This window comes from Anabrus simplex, chromosome 7 (genome assembly GCF_040414725.1).
Source record: "Anabrus simplex isolate iqAnaSimp1 chromosome 7, ASM4041472v1, whole genome shotgun sequence".
Classification (NCBI taxonomy): domain Eukaryota; kingdom Metazoa; phylum Arthropoda; class Insecta; order Orthoptera; family Tettigoniidae; genus Anabrus; species Anabrus simplex.
Window position 1 is genome coordinate 137,179,855 of NC_090271.1, and position 25,434 is coordinate 137,205,288.

At 39.5% G+C, this 25,434-nt stretch overlaps 1 protein-coding gene across 1 annotated transcript in view; it reads left to right on the plus strand.

Annotated features, from left to right (window-relative positions):
• The window catches only part of Cul3 (cullin 3), a 332,171-nt gene that overhangs the window by 95,262 nt on the left and 211,475 nt on the right, over positions 1 to 25,434 (plus strand). The window contains exon 5 of the mRNA XM_067151333.2: positions 21,880 to 22,059. Coding sequence (XP_067007434.1) covers positions 21,880 to 22,059 — 180 coding nt within the window. The remainder of the gene's footprint in view (positions 1 to 21,879; positions 22,060 to 25,434) is intronic.

A 25,434-nucleotide genomic window follows, 5' to 3' on the forward strand; every position in this document is an offset into this window, starting at 1 on the left:
TTTGCATTTGGCGAAACTTTCCATTATATTACCATTTTCACCCTAAATTATTTTTTTTACATTTTTTTTTGTTAACGGCATCAAATGCGCCTTGAAATTCTGTACATAACACGATATTCATCCATTTTAACCGATAACATTCTGATTTACGGATATTTGGCAAACCCGCTGCATTAGAGTAGGACAGCGCTACCCGCAAAACATGGGAGAAGGAAAGAGACGGAATTATCCCATTACTGCTGTACTGCAATTTAAGGTTGGAACGCTCTATAGGTATTGAGTAATCTGAAATCTGACTTGTAAGAAGACTCTATCAGTCACTATCAACCTTCAATTACAGATAATATTACCATATATTTGAAGAATCTTCCTCTGCGAACCATGTGACCTGTCTTCATAAAAGGAAAGAAAAATTCCACCTAATCAATACATTATTTTTCTTGTAAAGTATTACAATCTAGGACCGGTTTCGACCCTTCATGGGTCATCCTCAGCTATATCAGAATCACATTTGCATTTCTATCTTATACCTCTGAAAGACCTTCATAATGTATTGTTTCATAATTTTCAGTGAAAACTTATCTAAAAAACTTTCAAATTTCTAAGCATTGTGTTAAAATTAAAAATTAAAATTACAAAACTTTGTCTATTATATACATGCCCTTGGGCTGACAGAATGCATCCTTGGGTTGATTAAGCATCTATCTTAGGTATTGCTTATTCTGTTGAATCGAAACCCTTTATACTTATGTACAATCGTGAATAGACTATCAGTAAAATTTGATAAATAAAGCTTACGTGATAATTATATTAAAATATCATGTTACATCTTTATACCTTATTGCTGGAGTGATATTATTTTAGGCAAAATATAAATGCGTGTTGACCTCTAAAAAATATTTTTACATAAACACACTATTGTACTTTAAAATCTAATCATTGTACTTTAAAGTCTAAAATACTTATTGCTTGGATCTTGCGTTGTTATGTGGTAAAATATTATAACAATTTGTCTTATATAACATCAGATATTGATAATGTTTAAATATGCCGTGTATGGTTGGCTTTTAAACCTAATGATTAAATGTCAGTTCATTAGGTTTAAAAGCCAACCATACACGGCATATTTAAACATTATCAATATCTGATGTTATATAAGACAAATTGTTATAATATTTTACCACATAACAACGCAAGATCCAAGCAATAAGTATTTTAGACTTTAAAGTACAATGATTAGATTTTAAAGTACAATAGTGTGTTTATGTAAAAATATTTTTTAGAGGTCAACACGCATTTATATTTTGCCTAAAATAATATCACTCCAGCAATAAGGTATAAAGATGTAACATGATATTTTAATATAATTATCACGTAAGCTTTATTTATCAAATTTTACTGATAGTCTATTCACGATTGTACATAAGTATAAAGGGTTTCGATTCAACAGAATAAGCAATACCTAAGATAGATGCTTAATCAACCCAAGGATGCATTCTGTCAGCCCAAGGGCATGTATATAATAGACAAAGTTTTGTAATTTTAATTTTTAATTTTAACACAATGCTTAGAAATTTGAAAGTTTTTTAGATAAGTTTTCACTGAAAATTATGAAACAATACATTATGAAGGTCTTTCAGAGGTATAAGATAGAAATGCAAATGTGATTCTGATATAGCTGAGGATGACCCATGAAGGGTCGAAACCGGTCCTAGATTGTAATACTTTACAAGAAAAATAATGTATTGATTAGGTGGAATTTTTCTTTCCTTTTATGAAGATTGGTAAATGTCAATACGGAAAATGAAATTCATAAACCATGTGACCTTGCCGCGGTGGGGAGGCTTGTGTGTCCCGATGATGCAGATAGCCGAGCCGCAGGTGCAACCATATCGGATGAGTATCTGTTGAGAGACCAGACTAACGAATGGTTCATCGAAAGGGGGGTAGCAGCCTTTTGGTAGTTGCAAGGGCGGCAGTCTAGATGACTGACTGATACGGCCTTGTAATAATACTCAACATGGCTTAGCTGTGTTGATACTGCTACACGGCTGAAAGCAACGGGAAACTACAGCCGTAACTACCTCCCGAGGACATGCAGCTCTCTCTGTATGAATGATGTACTGATGATGCCTTCCTCCCGGGTAAAATATTCCGGAGGTAAACTAGTCTCCCATTTGGATTTCCGGGTGGGGACTACACGAGAGGGGGCGATCATCAGGAAAATGGATAGTGACATTCTGCGAGCCAGAGCGTGGAATGTTAGAAGCTTGAATCGTTGTGGTAGGTTAGAGAATCTGAAAAGGGAGATGGATAGGCTAAAGTTAGATGTGGTTGGTATAAGTGAAATACGTTGGCAGGAAGAACAAGATTTTTGGTCAGGCGACTACCGAATTATCAACACAAAATCAAAAAGGGGAAATGCAGGAGTTGGTTTAACACGTTGAGTGCCGAGCCGATTGTAGCACACTATTCCACTGGTGCCAGGCATGTTTTTGAATTGCATTCCGCTGGTGCCAAAGCAATTGTACACGTTGTAGTCTGTTTATATAATCTTGGGATGTATTTATATGATGTACTAAGTAAATTTTATCTCACCATACCATGGTCATGTGTGACGCCATATGGTGTCACATCAATTTTTTTTTAGGAAAGATAAAATATAGCGTGACGCCATATGGCGTCACAGAATTTTTTGTCATGGAATGTGTAATACGAATTTCAAATACGGGATATTTATTCGCTAATTCAAATTAACGCAATATTTATGAAAACCTAGTAAAATGCAAAACAAGTACTTATATTACATTACATATTGTTGTGAACAGTTTTCTGATAACTCTAAACAATGAAAATATGCGTCTCGGCACGCCCGAGTTCTTGTTACTCGTAATTTTTCAAACCTTATTGGCATCGTTGTTCTAACATCGTCCTTTGTACACTTGTTTCATGTGCTATTTTCATATTTACGTTTTGCACATCTAATCGGGAAGTTAAGGGGAGCGCGCTAACTATACGCTACCTGGCTGCTAGCGCAGCTCGACGCAGCCTGGTTGGTTCACGTCCGCTGCTTCGCTCCTCCCTACCTCTCCGCCACACCCCAATACTCCCGCGGCACTTCTAATTTTATGACTATTTATTTGTTCAATTTTGGCGTTTAAACTTGCGCTGGGTACATGCAGTTTTCACCTTAGCATTCTACTGCCTCCCACGAATATTCCTACCAAATTTCAACCGAATCAGAGTGTAACACATGTATGTATTCCCTCGTAAGATTATTACCAATATCTTCCATTTGTTATATTTTTGCACAACTATATAAACTGAGTGATAATACGTACGTAAACGAGGAATTAACAATGCCTGGCGCGCTTTCACCTGTGACAATGACCACTGGCCAGTCAGTGGCTTCGGAAGAATACTGTGGCGCCACATGGTGGCATAGAGTAAAAATACGTAAGTGGAATAGACCCTGAAGTTCGCCCTTTCACGTAGTACCAATTTTACGTGCATAGATGTCACAGCTGATTATCTATGGTGCATCGCCTGAAACTCAACTGTGCCGCCATATGGCATCACGCCAACTCTGATTTCAAGAACGGTGGTCTTCAAATTTGAGATGGCGTGACGCCATATGGCGGCACGTGGCACCCAACGTGTTAATAATGAATAAGAAAATAGGGCAGCGGGTAAGCTACTACAACCAGCATAGTGAAAGAATTATTGTCGTCAAGATAGACACCAAACCAATGCCCACCAATGCAGGTCTATATGCCTACTAGTTCAGCGGATGATAAAGAAATCAAAAGAATATATGAGGAGATAGAAGATCTAATACAATATGTAAAAGGTGACGAGAATCTAATTGTGATGGGAGACTGGAATGCAGTGGTAGGCCAAGGAAGAGAAGGTAGTACAGTAGGAGAATTTGGATTGGGACAAAGGAACGAAAGAGGAAGTCGGCTGGTTGAATTCTGCACTGATCATAATTTAGTCCTTGCCAGTACTTGGTTCAAACACCACAAACGACTGCTGTATGTGTGGACGAGACCTGGAGACACTGGAAGGTATCAAATAGACATCATTATGATTAGGCAGAGATTCAGAAACCAGGTGTTGGATTGCAAAACTTTCCCAGAAGCAGACATGGACTCTGACCACAACTTGTTGGTCATGAAATGTCATCTGAAGCTGAAGAAATTGAAGAAAGGAAAGAATGCAAAAAGATGGGATCTAGTCAAGTTGAAAGAAAAGAGTGTGAAGGATTGTTTCAAGGAACATGTTGCACAAGGACTAAATGAAAAGGCTGAAGGAAACACTATAGAGGAAGAGTGGATAGTCATGAAAAATGAAGTCAGTAGGGCTGCTGAAGAAATGTTAGGAAGGAAGAAAAGATCAACTAAGAATCAGTGGATAACTCAGGGATAACTCAGGAGATACTAGACCTGATTGATGAACGACGAAAATACGAGAATGCTAGAAATGAAGAGGGCAAAAAAGAATACAGGCGATTAAAGAATCAAGTGGATAGAAAGTGCAAGGTAGCTAAGGAAAATGGCTGAAAGAGAAGTGCAGGATGTCGAAGGCTGTATGGTCCTGGGAAAGGTAGATGCTGCATACAGGAAAATCAAGGAAACCTTTGGAGAAAGGAAATCTAGGTGTATGAATATTAAGAGCTCAGATGGAAAGCCACTTCTAGGGAAAGAAGACAAAGCAGAAAGATGGCAGGAGCATATCCAACAGTTGTATCAAGGTAAAGATGTAGATAATTTGGTTCTGGAACATGAAGAGGCTGTTGATGTTGATGAAATGGGAGACCCAATTTTGAGGTCACAGTTTGACAGAGCTGTGAGCGACCTAAATAGGAACAAGGCACCTGGAATTGATGACATTCCCTCTGAATTACTGACTGCCTTAGGAGAAACCAGCATGGCAAGGTTATTTCATTTAGTGTGTAAGATGTATGAGACAGGAGAAGTCTCATCCGATTTTCGGCAGAATGTTGTTATACCTATTCCCAAGAAAGCTGGTGCTGACAGGTCTGAAAACTACTGCACCATTAGTTTAGTATCTCATGCCTGCAAAATTTAACACGTATTATTTACAGAAGAATGGAAAAACAAGTTGAAGCTGAGTTGGGAGAAGATCAATTTGGCTTTAGAAGAAATGTAGGAACACGTGAAGCAATCCTGACTTTACTGTAGGTCTGATCTTAGAGGATCGAATCAAGAAGGACAAGCCCACGTACATGGCATTCGTATAACTGGAAAAAGGCATTCAATAATGTTGATTGGACCGAGCTATTTATTGATTCTGAAGATGATAGGGATCAGATACCGAGAATGAAGAATTATCTACAATCTGTATAAAAATCAGTCTGCAGTGATAAGAATCGAGGGCTTTGATAAAGAAGCAGCAATCCAGAAAGCAGTGAGGCAAGGCTGCAGTTTGTCCCCCCTCCTTTTCAGTGTTTTTATAGAACAGGCAGTAAAGGAAATCAAAGAGAAATTTGGAAAGGGAATCACAGTCCAAGGGGAGGAAATCAAAACCTTGAGATTTGCTGATGATATTGTTATTTTATCTGAGACTGCAGAAGATCTCGAGAAGTTGCTGAAGGGTATGGATGAAGTCTTGGGTAAGGAGTACAAGATGAAAATAAATAAGTCCAAAACAAAAGTAATGGAGTGCAGTCGAACGAAGGCAGGTGATGTAGGAAATATTAGATTAGGAAATGAAGTCTTAAAGGAAGTAGAATATTGTTACTTGGGTAGTAAAATAACTAATGATGGCAGAAGTAAGGAGGACATAAAATGCAGACTAGCACAAGCAAGGAAGAGCTTTCTTAAGAAAAGAAATTTGCTCACTTCAAACATTCATATCGGAATTAGAAAGATGTTTTTGAAGACTTTTGTGTATGTTTTTGAAGACTTTTGTGTGGAGCGTGGCATTGTATGGAAGTGAAACATGGACGATAACTAGCTCCGAAAGAAAGAGAATAGAAGCTTTTGAAATGTGGTGTTACAGACGAATGCTGAAGGTGAGATGGATAGATCGAATCACGAATGAAGAGATACTGAATCGAATTGGTGAGAGGAGATCAATTTGGCTAAATTTGACGAGACGGAGAGATAGAATGATAGGACACATCTTAAGACACCTAGGACTTGTTCAGTTGGTTTTTGAAGGAAGTGTAGGTGGTAAGAACGGTAGGGGTAGACCAAGGTATGAATATGACAAGCAGATTAGATCAGATGTAGGATGCAATAGTTACGTAGAAATGAAAAGGTTAGCACAGGATCGGGTGACATGGAGAGCTGCATCAAACCAGTCTATGGACTGATGACTCAAACACAATTTGACGAATATTACTATATAATCATTATTCATTCACTTAATTATCCCATTCTGTTCTCAATTTTTTTCAGATTCCATTAATGATCATCATGTCTTCCTAAGACGTTGCTATAACCTGTGTGTGATCTTATTTCAACTTGACTTCGCAGTATCATGCCCTAATGTAGGCCTAATATTAACTACAATGTCGTATCTTATCTGTATTTAAGCTAGGTTAACCTGTTTTCATTCAACATTGACAACATTACGAACGTAAGATTTGATTATCACTGGTTAAATACTTCCTAATCCAACTAACAAAATATCATTTGAATTACTTACATAGAATGTACTTAAATGACTTCTTTTCCTTCTGCTTCCCTTGTCGCTGTTACATGTCCAGCTGGCAAGGACAGGCTGTATTTGCGTTCACGGCATCGTATCAGCCTCTTGGGATTGTCTGGGAAGGTCTTTCGTCTTCTTCGGTCATCATGGGATTGATTTGTCGGCACGTGTCCCCATAATCCAGGTAGCCTCTGCCTCAGCCTTTCTAGCACATGACTTAGCTGGTTTCTTGCGGAGTTGAAACAGAAATACACATTGATATGGTTATTTTTGTCATCTTATGATTACAAGGCCTGCTGTGATCTAGTAATATGCAGCGACTACTGCTTCTTCTAATGATATCTTATTAAAGTTCTGTAGTTAGCTAATATAGCTATTAAACCTTCAGTCGGAACATTTTTAAATTTCCTATGTCTTGCTCCACAAGTGATTATTCCTTTCTAATGTCTTAAGATTGAATTCTCTCGCTAGGTACGTCGCCTTCTTGGTATATTGTGACGTAGTAATTACGTAATATGCTGACCCAACTGTGCAGTCTTGTTTTACAAAGATGTCTAAATTCTGTAACGCCGATGTCCTACAGGGTTCTTGTCGACAGTTACTCCTATTTATCTTTTAATTTCAACCTCCGTTTTCACGTTTAGCCTCCTTGAATTACGTTGCTGCTGCGATCTACTCGTAACTCCTTTCCAAATTGAATATTTTTTTTTTCAATAATAAATTTTAACAATATTCTGTCTTCTGTCTTTCATTTTCACCGCCTCCTATATTTAATTCCCTTACTTGTATCTGGTGAAAGCATCATTTTTCTGACATTAATGAACATGTTAACGTGTTATTTCCGACGTTCTTGCGGCATAGCGACCATTTTTGCTCCAGAAAATCTTTACTGCTAACAGTGAAATGGCACAACGTCGATGTGGGTGCTTGCGTGCTTGTTGATCCCGAGGGCTGTGCCAGCTTAGGGTTGCGCATTCTCGATTGGCCTTGGTGTAGGGCCAGACTAACAAGGTGTTCATTACTATTTCTCACCTTCTTACATTTCATTCCTCTTCCCATCTAGCCTCTCTCTCTGCCTCGGGTAGAATAGGTTAGTACGGAGGTTTTATCCTCCCCCAGTCACAAGTTTCGGGTCATGGCGAGGTGATGTATGGATACTGGGAGAGTAGTTGTTAGAAACCCCCTTCAAATACTGGGCGCCCTTTGGAGTATATAGCCTTGCCTTTGGCACGTCAGGGCTCTGCCGAAGGTAATCTTCTTATCCCAGGTACTCGTGGGACCGAAGACGGAACCCCTCTCTTCTTCTTTACTTTCAAAGGGTGGCACCCTTCAAAAAACGGTGCCCTTAAAAAGAACAAAGAGAAAGTGATATGCTCCAGTACTGTAATATTGCATCTGTATAATTATCTAAGTGATGAACGTCTACCTCGATTCCTGATTGCTTCCAGGGTCGATGGCAAGAGCTTCTTAGATGAATGTCCTTTTATGATTAGTAATTCAATTGAACAAAATTCCTGGTGGTGAAGTCGACGAGATGTGCAAGCTTCACAATGGATCTGTACTAATCAAGACATCATCGGCTGAACAGTCCAGACGACTACGTAAAGCCAAATTATTCGGAAAGATAGAGGTCATAATCAAGAAGCACCAAACCCTGAACTCCTGCAAGGGATTACAAGATATCAGAATCATTCCGTATTGATTGTTTTCACTTTATCCTCCCCCAGTCACAAGTTTCGGGTCGTGGCGATGTGATGCGTGGCTACTGGGAGAGTAGTTGTTAGCGAGCCCCTCCAGATACTGCGTGCCCTCTGGAGTATATAGCCTTGCCTTTGGCACAACAGGGCTCTGCCAAAGGTCGACCTTCTTATCCCAGGTAGTCGTGGGACCAAAGACGGAACCTCTTTCTTCTTCTTCTTCTTCTCCTTCTTCTTCTTCTTCTTCTTCTTCTTCTTCTTCTTCTTCTTTACTTTCAAAGGGTGGCACCCTTCAAAAAATGGTGTCTTTAAAAAGAATGAAAAGAGAGTGAAAAGAAAATTTCTTCCTTTGTAAAGTAAATCCTGCAAGGGAGTTATATTTTACAGGGATTTGGCACATCGGGGTGTAACCGACATGAAGAGGTTGGAGAGGCGTGTGGGTGACAAGCTGCTCGACACAGGGGCTTTCATCCTTACCTTCGATGCCGAGACCGTATCTGAAAGAATAAAAGTAGCTATAAATAAAAGTAGCTGACTTTTTGTCCGTACATTCCAGCACCAATGAAGTGCTATAATTGCCAAAAGTTTCGCCACACCTCATTAAGATGTCAAGGTTCTAAGACCTGCAAAATGTGTAGGAAGTGCGAGCATGCTGGGGTTGACTGCACACCACCATCTGTGTGCGTCAATTGTCCAGGTGTGCATGCTCCTATCTCCAAGGAGTGTCCCACATTCAAGCAGGAGAAGAAGATCCAGGAGATAAAGACTCTGGATAAGCTTTCTTATCCAGACACCCGGAGAAAATTCAAATCAGTGGCTGTTCTGGAGTTCTCCATCTCCTTTGCTGAAAAGGTCTCAAACGTGCAGATCACCCCACAGTGTTTTACACCATCTATCTCTAGACAGCTAGCATCGACAATTCTCAGCCATCAACAAGAAGAACAAATACTGAACGAAACTCAAGATCCTGGGAAGGTTTTAGAACCTCCTGAGAGTAAAAAAAGTGCGTTATTGCCGACTTCGCTTCGGGAAGGTCCCTTCCCAGGAACGTTTGGCAGGGAAGTCCTCTTCCAGAAGGGGGGGAGGGGGAGAGAAAGACTTCCCCAAATCGGGCTGAAAAGTCCAGCCCCCCTTCCAATGCCCAGACCAAGAAGGAGGAGAAGGGGAAGCCCCAGTGCTGCCCTAAGAAATTAGAGAAGATACCTTCTCCAACTGAAGCGTTGAGTTCAAGAAGGGGACTAGTCCCTTAGGAATCATTTCGAGAAAAGCAACAAAAACTTTATAAGTTGCATAATTTTGCAATAGGCTTAATTTGTTTTGTACACTTGGGTTTCGTATTTCATTAGGTATATATTTAGAAGAATTATTGAATTTTGGGAAGTTTTTCATTTATTAAAATGAGTTTAAAAATTGCAACCAAGTCCTCTTTTTGCACAGAATAGGGAGGCTTTATATTGAATAAGTACACAATAAGAAAATTATCTGTATATTTAATCCCTTAATGCACTGGCACACTGAAGTAAACATTACTGAACAAAATTAGTTTCATTACAGCAGTTTTCAAATGGATATTACGAGCAATTTTGAAATCAATCCATGTCCCATACTTCACTCTCTGAATATTTTTTTTTTGCTAGTGGCTTTACGTCGTCCCGACACAGATAGGTCTTATGGCGACAATGGGAAAGGAAAGGCCTAGGAATTGGAAGGAAGCGGCCTTGGCCTTAATTAAGGTACAGCCCCAGCATTTGCCTGTTGTGAAAATGGGAAACCATGGAAAACCATTTCAGGGCTGCCGACAGTGGGATTCGAACCCACTATCTCCCGGATGCAAGCTTACAGCCGCGCGCTCCTAACCGCACGGCCAACTTCCCTGGTCTTTCTGAATCTTGCTCTGCTGGTTGTTTTCCTTTGCCAGAAAATCACTCAGCAATGATCCTAAAATAATCCTGACCAAGCTCGATAGCTGCAGTCGCTTAAGTGCGGCCAGTGTCCAGTATTCGGGAGATAGTAGGTTCGAACCCCACTGTCGGCAGCCCTGAAAATGGTTTTCCGTGGTTTCCCATTTTCACACCAGGCAAATGCTGGGGCTGTACCGTAATTAAGGCCACGGTCGCTTCCTTCCCACTCCTAGCCCTTTCCTGTCCCATCGTCGCCATAAGACCTATCTGTGTCGGTGCGACATTAAGCAACTAGCAAAAAAAAAAAAATCCTGATATTCTGAGGGAATTATTTCAAGCATTTTAGCAACATCATTGGCCTTGGCAGCTTTTACTGGTACTACTAGGTTTTATAAGTGAGAAATCGTTTGTAACTAGGCCACTGCAATCAGGAGATACTGTTACACATTTTGATGTTGTTAAGAACTCAAATATTGTATATGAAGTCATAGACCATTTATTCTCTTTCACTGTAACAGAGTTTTTGATAAAGGAATCAAAATGTGTAGAAATATCTAAAAACATACTTTGAGGACACATTTGGAACACCAACTTTTTCAGACTAGTAGTTAATATGTCATACCATCATGAAGGGGTATACCCTGTGTCTTGTTTTATTTTTTTGAGCTCTATTGCAGAGAAGTCTCGGTCACATGCCATGTAAGAATGGCTGTGTGAAGGAGACATATATGGCGTACTACAGAAAACCTACTGTTGTGCACCAAAGTGTACCAAAAATGAACAACCATACGATTCCTATTTTCAATAAAACTCATTAGCAGTGAAACAACTTCATTTGGACCTTTCCTAGCAGTTGTCTCATCATACACATACATGAAGGCTGTATCATCAGAGAATCTTTGTATCCCAAAAAAACAAAAAACCCAAGGTTGCCTGTAATAAAACATGCCCTTAACTTATGAAGTTTAAGTTCATTTCCTGCTTGTATCTTTAAAGCCATGTTTGTTTCATTGTTGATTTTACATTTAAGTTGTTCACAAATCCCACATATATCCACTCTAGGACGACTAAATCCATAGTTAAAATGGTCTTTGAAATAGTCATAGAAATAATGGTATTTCACTTTGGGATTGAATACATTTTTATCACCTCCATTTGATTTTATATCTTGATAAATCAAGTAGATTTCCAGATCGTACTTCTCCATGAAAAGCTCCCTTAACTTCTGAACCAATAGGTTACATGATAAATACTTTACTTCTTTTTTTCTACCAGTTTTTCCATAATGCACAACCCTATACGGATATTAACGAATGAACTCCTGTATTAACATATTGGTATCCTCCGGAATCCTGCGCTGTTGGTTGTGCTCCCTTGACCATCTGTTGGCGAACACACACTCTGCTGGCCAGGTCAACGTATCCTTTCTACTCGTCGCTTCGTAATGCCGTGAAGTGCTACAAATGCCTTCTTGCATACAACAAGCATCTTGGAAACCATCTTTAACCCAAGAGAGAATAAAATGTATTAATGTATTACCATTCCATTTTTCTGTTATAGCTTATAATATATCCATTCACAGATTTCCTACCCAACTTATAGTAGTAGTTCGCTGACCTTGGTCGGTGTTGGAAACCATTTTCCCGTAGTTTTCTCGTCTTAGGTATGTAAGGCACAATGAAAGAACATAGATAAGTGTCCTGTGCATCCTTGCTTTTCATTCTATTAAAATCATTCAATAATAGAATCTTCGAATCGTGAGATATCTTATTGAAACATTTCCTTTTGCATCTGTAAGTAGAAAAAACAGAGCAATCACAATTTGATATTGATCAGGGATTATTCGATAAACATTTTAGAACTGTAGCCCTCACTCAGCAGTGTATTCGGTATTGTGGTTGTAAATGAATACCTAGCCTATTATTAAAAATATTTACCAGCAGTCTGCACCAGTTTTTCTTACTGGAACACATTCTCCTTTTGAATTTTCATGTTCTTCACCACTTATGTTCTTCATTTTTTTTAAATATTTATTTTCCAAAGTGCAGGTCTCCGTTTTTTTCGAACAAATTCAGAGCGTTGATCGTCACCATCACTGCTAGTGTCTGTCATTTTCTCACCACTCCAAGCAAATGAATGAGCGTGCACGGCACTGTTTTTGTCAAGCAGCAGACAGATTCATGCAAGAAGAGGACTTGTCATTCAACAAGTCCTCTTGTCCAACTTAATGCACAAATTTTCCTAGGTACCAAGTTTGCAGCAAGTCTCATTTTTTACGTTAAATAATGCGGAGTGCACCGGTATACACCACACAACTCTTAATTCAGATACTGTAAAATAGTGGACTAGTTCCCTTCTTTAACTTAGCGCTTCAACTCAATCAGGGGTCACAGGATCCCCGAAGAAGACCGGCAAGCTATCTGCTGGTTTTCCTCAAAGAAGGACAGAAACGGTGGGTAAGAGCGAGAGGCACTGACGCCCTCTTGCTCGTTCACTTTCTGGGTGACCTAGTTCTCCCAGGAAGAAGGCCCACTGTTTCCGATCAGTGAGATTATCATCCGCGGAGTGCTCAGTCACCGCGTCTCCCTCTTCTGAGGAGACCATGGAGACTGAACCGCTCATTGTCGTGGATGGTGATGATGACAAAAAGGACACCGACAACGATGGTGGAACTTGGCAGGTAGTGGACCGAATGAAGGGCAAGAAATTGCTCTAAATTCGAAGCGCTACCTATCCACACCATGGCACTATTGCAGTGCACTGTCGCTTAGCTGAGTTACGTCAGTTATATGTCTCTCCGGTCTCCATAGTCTGTCTGCAGGAATCGTATTTGAGACCTGCACACGGCACAATTATGAGAGGATATTGTCTTTATTCTAAAGACAGAGTAAATGGCACTGCGACTGGGGGTGTTTGTACCCTCATTCGCTCCAACATCTTCAGCGACAAAGTACTTCTCCATACTCAGCTAGATGCAGTTGCAGTTCGAGCTCCCATGCCAGCATTGACAACGGTGTGAAGTGTGTACATTCCACTGGTCAGGTTTCGATTTGATAGTGTCGTAAATTAAAAATAGATATCGGTAGTGGTCTTGAACAAACTTTTAGCAAGGTACCTCCGTGGTTAGTTCTAGATCTACTCCATAGACCCAAGGTGAACACTGATTCCTTCTTTTATCGGAGGTATTTCCAGGACTTTCCTTCACCAGTATCTGGCCACGAGACAAATCTTCACGGATGGTTCTAAAGTCGGAAAAAAATGTTGGTTGCTCTTTCGTCACCGATGATAGGAGCATGAAGATCTCGCTTCTTAGTGTATGTAAAGTGTATACTATAGAGCTTTATGCCATCTAAAAACTTTGCAGTTTACATTGGATCCAGGAGATCTTTCTTCAGAAGTAGGACCTAGTTGCCGTTTTCTTTGACCTTTATAAGGCTTTCAGTACTACCTGGCGCTATGGGATTATCTCCACCCTACACCAGTGTGGATTCTGGGGTAATTTAGCAGCAGCCCTGAAAATGGTTTTCCGTGGTTTCCCGTTTTCTCACCAGGAAAATGCTGGGGCTGCACCTTAACCCATTCGCCTCACATTTAAATACCATAGTAGTTCACTAAGAAATCACATTTAAATACCGCTCTACGGCCGTCGTCATCACACTATTATTTAGAAAATCATACAAAACCAACCAGTAAATATTCCTTTCTGAAAATTGGCATGCATAATAAAGAAGTAATAAACTTACCAATGCCGCTATTTTAGTACGTCTGCTTGGTGTGGTACACCTCAAAACATTCTTCTAAGTGAAGAGCTACGCCACACTTTTTGCACTGCCAGCAACTTTCGCTTCTTTTATCCCGGCTGTAGCACACAACACACCTTCTTGTGACTTTTGATTTCTTCTCTGTAGGGGGAATACGCATGGGAAAGTGGGCCCATGATTTAGCTTGTAATCTGGTTGAGGTGGTGCTCGCTGAAGGTCGACCTCGAACCGAGTACTCCAGCAACTGAACAGTCTCTAGTAGCTGCTGCGCAATGCTAGTTCGGAAGTCCGTGTAGCTTGTCTTTCTGTTAGCAGCGATCTTGTGATACACGGTGAAGGAATTGAAAATACACATATCCAGGAGGTAAAAGAATATTTTCCTATATCCTTTCACTGTGCGTCGCATGACAGGGAACAGAGCTGTAACCTGATCCTGAAGGTCAACACCACCCATCCCCTTCTGATATTCAAGGCCACACTTGGGCTTTATCACTTCTTCCCTCGGGGTTTGTCCTCTCTTTCGTCTGAGTTTGCCTGTCCCTGTCATGTCAGCTGATTTGTGTTTAGTGGTGAGAAAGCAAACATCCTTGTTATCTTTCCACTTCACACACCACATACTGTTGGCAGCCCACGTCTCATACTCTCCACGTTTTAGTTTCCTCTTACTGATATCGCGAGGCATGTCTTTTCGGTTCTGTCTAACAGTTCCAATTACATTCATCTGCTTGTCGTGTAGCCTTTTGAATAAATCTGGGGAAGAATACCAGTTATCTAAAAACAATGTATGTCCTCGGCCTAAAAAGGGTTCACACATGTTGAGAACAATGTTTGTACTTGCTGGCAGATTTGGATCCGTTACATCATCACCAACATAAATTTTGAAAGACAGACAGTAGCCAGAACTTGATTCACAAATGTTGTAAATTTTTATTCCAAACCTAGAACGTTTAGACCTATTACACTGGACATATGAAAGGCGGCCTCTGAATTTCATTAGACTTTCATCTAGAGCAATGTCTTGTGAAGGTAAATATAATTCTGAAAATTTGGAGCAGAAATGTTGTATTATAGGCCTAATCTTTCTTAGTTTGTCACTACTATCGACTTGTTCATCGTCAACAAAATGTAAAAATCGTGAAATTATAATAAATCTTCCCCTGCTCATGGTTTCACGAAAAATAGGAGTGTTTATACACCTATTTTTACTCCAGTATAACTGTATTCTTGACTTTCGCACTTGTGACATTAGTATAACTAACACAAAATATGCCCTAATTTCATCGGGTGTAGTCTCAAACCATTTGTCATTGTCTTTCAACTTTTTTCTGTCAGGATTGCTCAACTGTTTTGCTGCATACGAATTTGTCTCGACAGATATTTTGTCAAACAATGGGTTCATGTATTCACAAAAAACTGAGAGTTCAGATAGTGGCTGTGTATCAAACTTTTTCAATAAATTTTCACTAACTCCACTGTATTCACTAAACTTATGTACAACAGGTTTATTGTCACTTTTTGTCCAGTTCCAGTCAGTCAAGTTAGTCTGTGCCGAGGTACGAGCTCGTTTCGAAAGACTCGGCACACCGTCGTTATTTGCTTCACTTTCCGTGTCATCAGAACTATTATACGCATCGCTAGTACTCGAGCTAAGGACTTCAGGGTCTATTTCGTCGTCACAAACATCACTGCCTTCAATATCACTCTTCAGAACACTATCTATTAGCTTCCGTATTCCTTCTTCATCAACACCAGCATATCTGCTTGACGCCATGATGGCAACTGACAAGAGCGAAATTATGTGAATAAAGATTCTCTTATCTCTTGTTCCGGAAGTGTGCGAGAACCTGGTTAAAGGGAAAAAACCGAAGCCACATGTGTAAACTTCAGCTCAGAATGCATACAAGTGGCGTCTGTGGGTTAGTGACTCAACTATATGGATTGATGTACAGCTGTGCATCGCCACGAGCAGAGCTCGTCATTTGATTCATATGCCACGAGTAACTATGACAAGCTAGGGTCGTCAAATGATGCAATTGGGTTAATTAAGGCCACGGCTGCTTCATTCCCACTCCTAGCCCTTCCCAGTCCCATCGTCGCCATAAGACCTATCTGTGTCCAAAAAAAAAATTATCAGCATTTATTGAGAACTTCATGTCCCTCGAGCTGATTTGTGTCGGAGCAGTTAATGCATATCCCCAATATTGCATACAAAATGGAGTATCGTTGGGATCTGTACCGACTGTCATGCTAATCACCATCAACCACATAGTTGTCGCTACTGGGCCCTCAAGTTGATAATTGAGAAGAGTTCATCCTTTTTCAATACCAGATATTGTATTATCTTTAAAAGAAATACAGTTTTCAAGTAATTTATAGTTTTCATTCCTCATCGGGGACAACTTTAGTGTTTAGAAGACACACATTCCAAAATACATAGCAAATACATAACAAATAAACACTCTAAAATCATTAAAAATGTTTGGAACGCAGCATATACATAACACTATTGCCTTCGTTCTTCTGCTTTTTGATGCACATTCCTTGCATAGTATGTCTTATACTAAGGTATTTCAGTTTATAAAATATGATGTAGTATGATGGCATTTAAAATTTGTTGAATTAAAGTCTCTTCTTGAAAGTTGTTTGTTTATACTTAATATTAGTGTCATGTTGAATTTTTGATAGGGTTTGTTGTTGTCATTATCCTAGCAAGGGAAACACCTCTTAATATTTTTTAAAATTGTTGTACAGATGTATAGTTTGCTGGTTGAACTTCAAGATTTTGCGAGTCTAGAGAAAAAAGAGAAAATGAAATTCTAATATCCATTGCAGGGAGTTTCAGGACTATTGCAGTTACTTAAAAGAATTAATTACCAAGCTCGATAGCTGCAGTTGCTTAAGTGCGGCCAGTATCCAGTATTCGGGAGATAGTAGGTTCGAACCCCACTGTCCGCAGCCTTGAAAATGGTTTTCCGTGGTTTCCCATTAATTAAGGCCACGGCCGCTTCTTTCCCACTCCTAGCCCTTCCCTGTCCCATCGTCGCCATAAGATCTATCTGTGTCGGTGCGACGTAATGCCACTAGCAAAAAAAATAAATAATAAATAATAAAAAATAAAAAAGAACAGAATTAATTGAAAAAATCAAGTACTCGTTTCACTGCTGGACCCTTTCGAATGGTGAGCACGTAACTGGGCCCTCTGTCGTTCATCGCTGTATGTAGATGATTTAGCTCTACATTTCAGCTTCAGAAGGATGGCGGTTGCTGAGAGACAGCTACAGCAACCTATAAACAAGTCAACAGGCGGGCCCTACAACAGGGTTTTCGATTTTCAGCAATGCAAAGACCTCAGTTGTTCATTTCTGTTGTCGTTAGCTTATGCATCCTGAACCAGAGCTCCGCTTGCGAAACAGTGTCCTTTCAGCAGTAGACATCTGCGGGTTCCTGGGTCTCCATTTTGATAAGCAACTAACACGGCAGTCCTTTATTCATCAGGTTGCCTGCATAAAGAGACTTAATACATTTAAGTTTCTCAGCGGCACTTCGTTTGGTGTCTGACCATGCCATGCTGCTATGTTTTTATAAGGCTGTGTTTCTATCCCAAATGGACTATAGTAGTGCGACATATGGTTCAGTTTCACAACTAAGTATTTTTTATTTTCCACCTTGTCGATACACTAAATTGCTTAAGGCAACTTATTGGTTAAAAGTGGTACATGTTTTGTGTGTTATCAACATCTTCAGCCACATAACACTGTTTAGATGAAACATTCATATATTGATGAAGTACCAATGTTTTAGAGGAAGTGTCCGTAACATAAGAATGGTTGTAAGGATGGTTGTAAGGTAGGAGAAAATTTTTGATGCTCTTTCTTCTCCGATAATGTTACAATGAAGGTGTTACTTCCTAGTGTTTGTAGTGTTTATACTGCAGAGCTGTTAGAAGCTCTGCAGTTTACACGGAGTGATGAGAGAATCACTTTCTGCAGTCTATTGATACCTGTTTCCCAGAACACACACTGGTGCAGCACATTCATGACCTAGCCAGGTTATGTAATGCTGGTACCAGAATCACTTTCGCATGGCTTTCAAGCCATGTTGGGATTGCAGGAAATGAACTTGTGGATCAAGCTGCACCTAGACCTGCTAGGGATATTTGTTCTTAGCTACATCGGACAAACTTGCCGTCCTGGGAGTCAGAGTGGCTAACTATCCAAACTCGCAACAAGCTGAGAGCAATTGATAAGACAACTACCATGTGGCAGTCCTCTTTCTGTCTTTCACAGAGAGAGAGGCCATAATTTTGTGTAGGTCATGGAAAATCTACGCACTTTTACCTCCTAAAGAGAGAAGACCCCTCATTGTGTTCTTATGGTGCCAAATTCACCGTGGCTAACATCCTCATAGAGTTCACCGATCTCTCTGGCCTAAGACGGAACCTTGGCCTGCAGGAGGCACTGGAACTCGTACTAGCCAATGACAAGAATACTGCTGATCTCATTATTTGTTTTTATGTGTGATGGTGCATTAATCAAGAGCATTTAAATTTCACATGTTCTGTTCCTCAGAGAACTTACATTGCCTTTTGATGTGATTGTGTCCTTTCAAGTTTTATAAAATGATTTTTGTTTTATGTTAAATTTATTTTCAAATTCCTCTGTTGAATACATATTTTTATTTTATTTTCATTTTTGTTTCGATGTAATTTGTTCAGAGAGGATGGATACCTAGTTGTACTTCCTCTTAAAACAAAAAAATCATGACCACCTCAAAATTCCGAGGCACTTTTTGTTTATATGATCGGGGCAGTGTACTACATGACCATACAAAATCAGTCTCTCTTAGCTTTTCTGTGATGGGTGCTACCTCAAAATTTGCTAACACATGCCTGTTCCTTATTTGATCTTACAGTGAGATTCCTCATGACCAACAGCATGTGCATCTCAGCATTGTGGACTTTCTGTTCATACGTTTTCTTAACTTCCCTGCATTCATTGCCATAGAGTGTGGCTAGTTGAACAGCAGTTTTACATACATTTCCTTTTGTTCTTTTGGTCATTCTTCTTTTACATAACATTCCAAAAATACTGCTCTATTTAGTCTTATCTGTATTTATTCTGTGAGTGACATCCTTATATGTCGTAGCTTCGCTTGAGAGTAATGACATAGATATATCAATGTGTCATCTTTTGTTAACTTTGATCCCTCTGTGGTTACATCAGTTACTCTTGACTTCTTTCCCTTGAGTATGTATTTCCTTCATTTGTTTTGACATTTTTTCTTCATCCATCTGCTTAATATGTTCAAACAAAATTGTTTTCTCAATTTTTACCTCACTTTTCCACCTTTAAATTATTTTCATAATGTTTACATTACTCTCTCCTTCATTTCTGCAATTTGTATTTAATTTTAGTCTTGTTTTGGCCCCTGGCTGGGTCTGAGCTGCATATATGTGTCCTAAGCATTGTTTCTTTAACCTGCAGGGATTTTTCTCTGTTGTACAGTATATTCCCAAGTTATCTCCTCTTATTTAGATTGATGTTTGCATGGCCCGTAATTGTAGACATAATAATAAGTCTTTAAGCTTTTGCTGTGTTAGAAAACAATGGGAAATTCTTTACAATCCACAGAGAACTTCGCTCCGTGTCTTCAGAAGAAAATCTAGTCTGTTCACGAGCAAGGCTTCTCAAATAATAAAGGTTTGAATTTAAGAATGGTTTCCGATGGTCTGTAGTAAGTGGTACTGTCGTTCGTCACTAGATGGCTTACCGTGTGCAGAGTGAACCACCTCGTGATGAGGAGAGTACGAATTTGGAAAACACCGAGAAGAAATAACAATAGTGAAAGGGCGGGGAAGAGAACTACCTACGTCAATCATTAATGGCTGGCAACTATTACTTAAATGGTATCCAGTGCCCCTGTTGAAATTATGATCTTTACATATTTCTACAGCTTCCCATGTAATCCTAGACCTGTAGTGTTTAGTATGGGTAAGAGCTTGAACATCTTGGAACACCAATATAATGGTCTGATATTGGACATTATAAATTTTCCAGCTAACTCATTCCTGGTTGCCAGCATTTCACCCTAGTATGCTAAGTTGGGCTCATCAGTTGGTAAATAGCACACCCACTAAGATGCATGACTAGTGCATACCGTAGAGGCCACTGTATAGGCTACTTGGAGCTACCGGCAGTGCCAATGCACTATGGAGAGACTTTGTCTCATTACCAAAAATTGATGCCTGCCTGACCATCAGATGATATAGATGTTGATTCCCACAGGGAACCTGAAATGAGTTCTCATTCGGGACAAATATTTCAGGTTCCCTATGGGAATCAACATTTATATCATCTTGGAACACAACATCATGACGCGTTCTTAGGGCGTGTTCATCTTTTGCTGACTTGTCTGGCTATTTGAGATGCATATTTCGTTGGTGTTCCTTGATTCAAGTACCAGTGAACCGGCGTGCTTGGCCAATGTATATTTTACCGCGAGTACAGAATATTTTATACACCCTAGGGTGTAGTAGTGGGGACAGTTTGTCCTTGTAACTTTTGTGACAGTGCCAAACATGGTTTTTATATTGTGCTTGCGGAGGATCTAGGCTTTTTGATCTGTGGTATTGTGGATGAAAGGAAGGTAGGCAGTTCCCTTTACTTTCTTCATTCAGCGAGTTTTGCTGAGTCGTCCCTCTGGGATGCAAGGCTCTATGAATCTGTACATCATTGTAACCATTACCCTTGAACATGACTTGGAGTGTATCCATGTATGGCTCTCAGATTCGTTTTACCCTCATGCTGAGTGTCGTGAGGATGCCCTGTTTTTGTGCTGGATTCTGGTGAGAATATGCATGGAGATAGTGATTTGTGTGGGTAAGCTTACGATAGACGGTGTGCCCTAAGGAGCTGTCCGGTTTCTTACTAAATCTGAGAAAGGAAGGCATCCATTCGACTCCATCTCCATTGTGAATTTAATTGAAAGATGCTGCTGATTTAGATAGTTTAGAAATAGGTTAATTTTCTCAGGACCTTCTGTCCAGGCCCCAACAAATCATCGGTTTGACAGGCGCCGAAGCAATAACCTCCTCCTCAAAATGCTCCATAAAGAAATTATCCACTCCCTTGCAACTTTTGTGACAGTGTCAAACATGGTTTTTATATTGTGGTCGCAGAGGATCATAAAATTGCCCATCCCACAAGAAATAGCTGCAAGTCATGCAGTGGTGAAATAGCTTAGTAATGTCCTCACGGAACAGATGCTCAGTAAGAGCCATGACTGAGTCAGTCGGCACTTTAATGAACGAGGGCTCCAAGGTTGAAGGGTTATGGTTGACAACTTATTAATGAAATACAGTGTGTCCCTGATGTATGATTCAGTATGTCCTATATGTGGCTAAAGCAATTTGCTCATATATTTAGCCAGAGCATACATATGAGAATGTTTTGCACTAACTATTGGTCTGAAGGGAGTATTTTTAAAATGGATTTTTTGTAGTCTATATAATCTTGGTGGTTCCTCTGCTGATTTCTGCATCTAGTTTAAAACTTTCCATTAAGTTATTTTGTAAATACTTCATGTATACCACTATTTCACGAACTTTGTCTCTGATTTGTATAGTTCCTTTTCTCTTGTTTTCTTTGTCGCCAATTTCAATTTTTTAAAAATATTTTATCCAGGTAGGAGGATTTTATTCTGTATATGTTCTTATATTTTCATTTCTACTCTTTTCAGTCAGATTTTTCAATTTAATCAAGTTAACCTATTTGGGAAGATCAAAATATGCTGATATATTCTGAAATATTTCTTGGTGTTTTATGCATTTCTGTATTATTTCAGCTGGAAAGTCAGAAATTTTTGGCAGAAAACAGTGCATCTGTCTACATTAAGAAAGTAGAGGCTCGTATTAATGAAGAGGCTGAACGTGCAAAACACTACCTTGATGAGTCAACTGAACCCAGAATTGTGGAAGTTGTTGAAGAAGAATTAATAAAAAAGCATATGAAAACCATCGTGGAGGTAATGCATGTTTTAAGATATGTTAGATGGTTACTGTTTTTTTGTAGTGAAAATAGGTTGATACTGACATGTCTAATTATTTTAATAATAAGGTACAAATTTTAAATCTGAAATATATGGAGAGTATTTGTTCTGAAAATGAAAACGGAACCATGACAATCACACATGAAAGATAAAATAAGGCACTTTTTTATAAGTTATTATGTAATAGCAGTAGAAGTGTAGGATGTCCTCAGGGCATGAACAAAAATGTTCCCAATTTCTAAACAGATTCTTTGACTGTTTAATCAGGATGGTTAACATGTTACAATTTTCAGTTTAATCCTACCTAGTATCAATTTCATTTCTCTTCTTCCATAATGAGGCAAATTATAGTACCTTTATTCTAGTGCACTAATTATTCTCACATTGCTATTTCAGAAAATGCTAGTAAGAAAATTGAGAAGGAAAATGTGAGACATAGTTGTCTTAAATCATGTAGCAAAATATATAACTACTTAAATATTATATTTAGCAGTCCACCTATTCAATACATGTTATATACATCGACTGGAACATGTTTCTTCCCCTAGGGGACATAATCATCTAGAGTAGATAGTGTAAATGTTTATAACATCTATTGAACAGGTGGCCTGCTAAATATAATATTTAAGTACTTAATCTTAAATATATCGCTACTTGATTTTCAAGTCAATACGAGTTCTTAAAACGGAGCTTTTAAAGCTCGTCACTTGTAAAATTGTTGTATTAAATAGTTCTTGCTATCCTGTATTCATTCCATGTATTTTTCAAGGGGTTTGTAATGAGCTGGAGGAGGAAGATATATTTTAGAAAATGAAGAGTATTTGCTTAAGCAAGGAAAGGGCCATTAAAGTAGGGAAATGTGGAAGGCTCCATAGACCTTGGAATCCTTATACTGAAATTGATCGAGAGACTGGCACAAGTAAGTACAATAAAACTTTGATGCATCGTTTTTCAAGGGAGAGTGGGGAAATGACGATGGATGCGGGAAAACAATAAATCCAGTGACATAAAATGGGGGAAAGCAAAATAATAAAATAAGGGTACTGTATTTGGGCATTTTTCGTCATGTAAATATAATTCAAGGTGTCATGATTGGGTCGGGGATTTTAACTTCCGTTGTTTAATTCCGACAGTTCAGGGGTTGTGTGTGTGCGACGACTTATGCATTAGGATTCATCTTAGGTAGAGCCACATTTTCATAAGCACGTAGTTCGCCTATCACGCGACAACTTGAAAGATCTGCACCCGGCTTTGGAGGCAATTCTGAGCCTTAGAACAATTATTGAACAAGCCCTAATAATCAATAAGAACATCCTAATTGCTTTCATTGATATAGAGAAAGTATTTTGATAATGTTAACTGGAATATTATGTTTAAAGCCCGTAGAAGTCTGAAAGCGAACTACAGATATAGGACCGGGCGAGTTGGCCGTACGGTTAGGAGCGCGCAGCTGTGAGCTCACATCCGGGAGATAGTGGGTTCGAATCCCACTGTCGGGAGCCCTGAAAATGGTTTTCCGTGGTTTCCCATTTTCACACCAGGCAAATGCTGGGGCTGTACCTTAAGGCCACGGCCGCTTCCTTCCCATTCCTAGGCTTTTCCTGTCCCATCATCGCCATAAGACCTATCTGTGTCCGTGCGACGTAAGCAACTAGCATCTAGCAAAAAAAAAAACAACACAGATATAGGAAAATCATTTATCAGTTGTACAAGAACCAGACAGCGCTTATAGGAAAGGAGCAAATCAACGTGAAAATAAGAAAAGGAGTAAGGCAAGGATGTGGTCTGTCACCTCTGTTATTCAGTGTGTATTCAGAAGAAGCAGTGAAAGAGTTTTCAGCCACCTCCACCCATGGAATAAAAATAAATGGCCAACTATACCAAACAATACGTTTCCCGGATGATATTGCCCTCGTAGCTGAAACTGAGAAATGGATAGAGACCTCACTGAAGAAATTGAATGACCTACTATTACTAAAATGTAACATGAATGTTAACAAAACAAAAACCAAGATAATGAAATGTACTCCAGATGGTAAACAGGATGTTAATATCTAGTTTGAAGGAGAAAAATTGGCTCAAGTAAATCAGTTCAGTTATTTGGGAGGCATCATTGCATCTGATGGGAGGTGTGAAAAGGGCGTCCATTCTCGAACAGCCCAGGCTAAAGAAGCTTTCAATAAAGAAAGAAGCCTGTTGACCTCCAAGGCAATATCCCTACCAGTAAGATTGGAGCATTGCAACCTATGGCTCTGAAACCTGGACTCTATTAAAGGCTGGTAAGAAAAGAATTGATGCATTCGAAATGTAGTGCTGGCATCAAATGTTACGAATACCCTGGACTCACAGGCTAACAAATGAAGAAGTTCTTAATAGAGCTGAAGAAACCATCAGTCTAGAGAAAATGATTACGAAAAGAAGATATATTAGGGTAGGTCATTTACTTCGGCATTCATCATGGTGCACCACACTGCTTGAAGGGAAACTGGAAGGAAAGACTAGAAGAGGACGACCAAGAGCAGGGTTCCTCGATGGCATTAAAGGATGATGTCCATATCAACTAATCAAGCAGCTGGCTTGGGATAGAAGGTCGTTGGATGAGGACAGTCATGCTACCCACCAACCATCAGGTTAAGGAAAACGAGAGAGAAATATAATAATAATAATAATAATAATAATAATAATAATAATAATAATGATGATGATGGCATGTAGCCTCCGAAGCAGGGGGGGGAGATCTTCTGAGTTGTCGTGTGATAGGCGATCTACGTGCTTGTGAAAATGCGACTCTACCTAAGATGAATCCTAATGCATAAGTTGGCGCACACACACAGCCCCTGAACTGTCAGAATTAACCAATGAAAATTAAAATCCCCGACCCGATCGTGACACCTTGAATTGAAGGCCAACACATGCTAACCATTTAGCCATGGAGCCGGACTTGCTCATACTATACATTTTGCTATCAAAATTTTGCAATCATGATATATGCGATGAAGATAAAAAGCGCGACTTTTACACAGTTTCGTTTAACTTTTTCTTACATTTGTAGTAAATGGAAAACCTTCAAGGTCAGTTCTCTTATTGCAAATCATTGATATACGTGGATATTACGGCGATAACCTGTATTTTGGTCAAGATTCTGTAGACCCTTTGTGAATAGTAGGTTAGAGATCCCACATGGCACGGCTTGGACGATGTCACAGAGGTTAGAAATTAAATGTGGCGTGCTTCGGACGATGTCACAGTGAGCTAATAGATGCTGCCGACTTAGGAATTAGTTTCAAGACCAGGCTGGTGAAAAGATTATTGGTCCGGCTTGTAGCAAGACTACTGGACGGGGGGCAACAA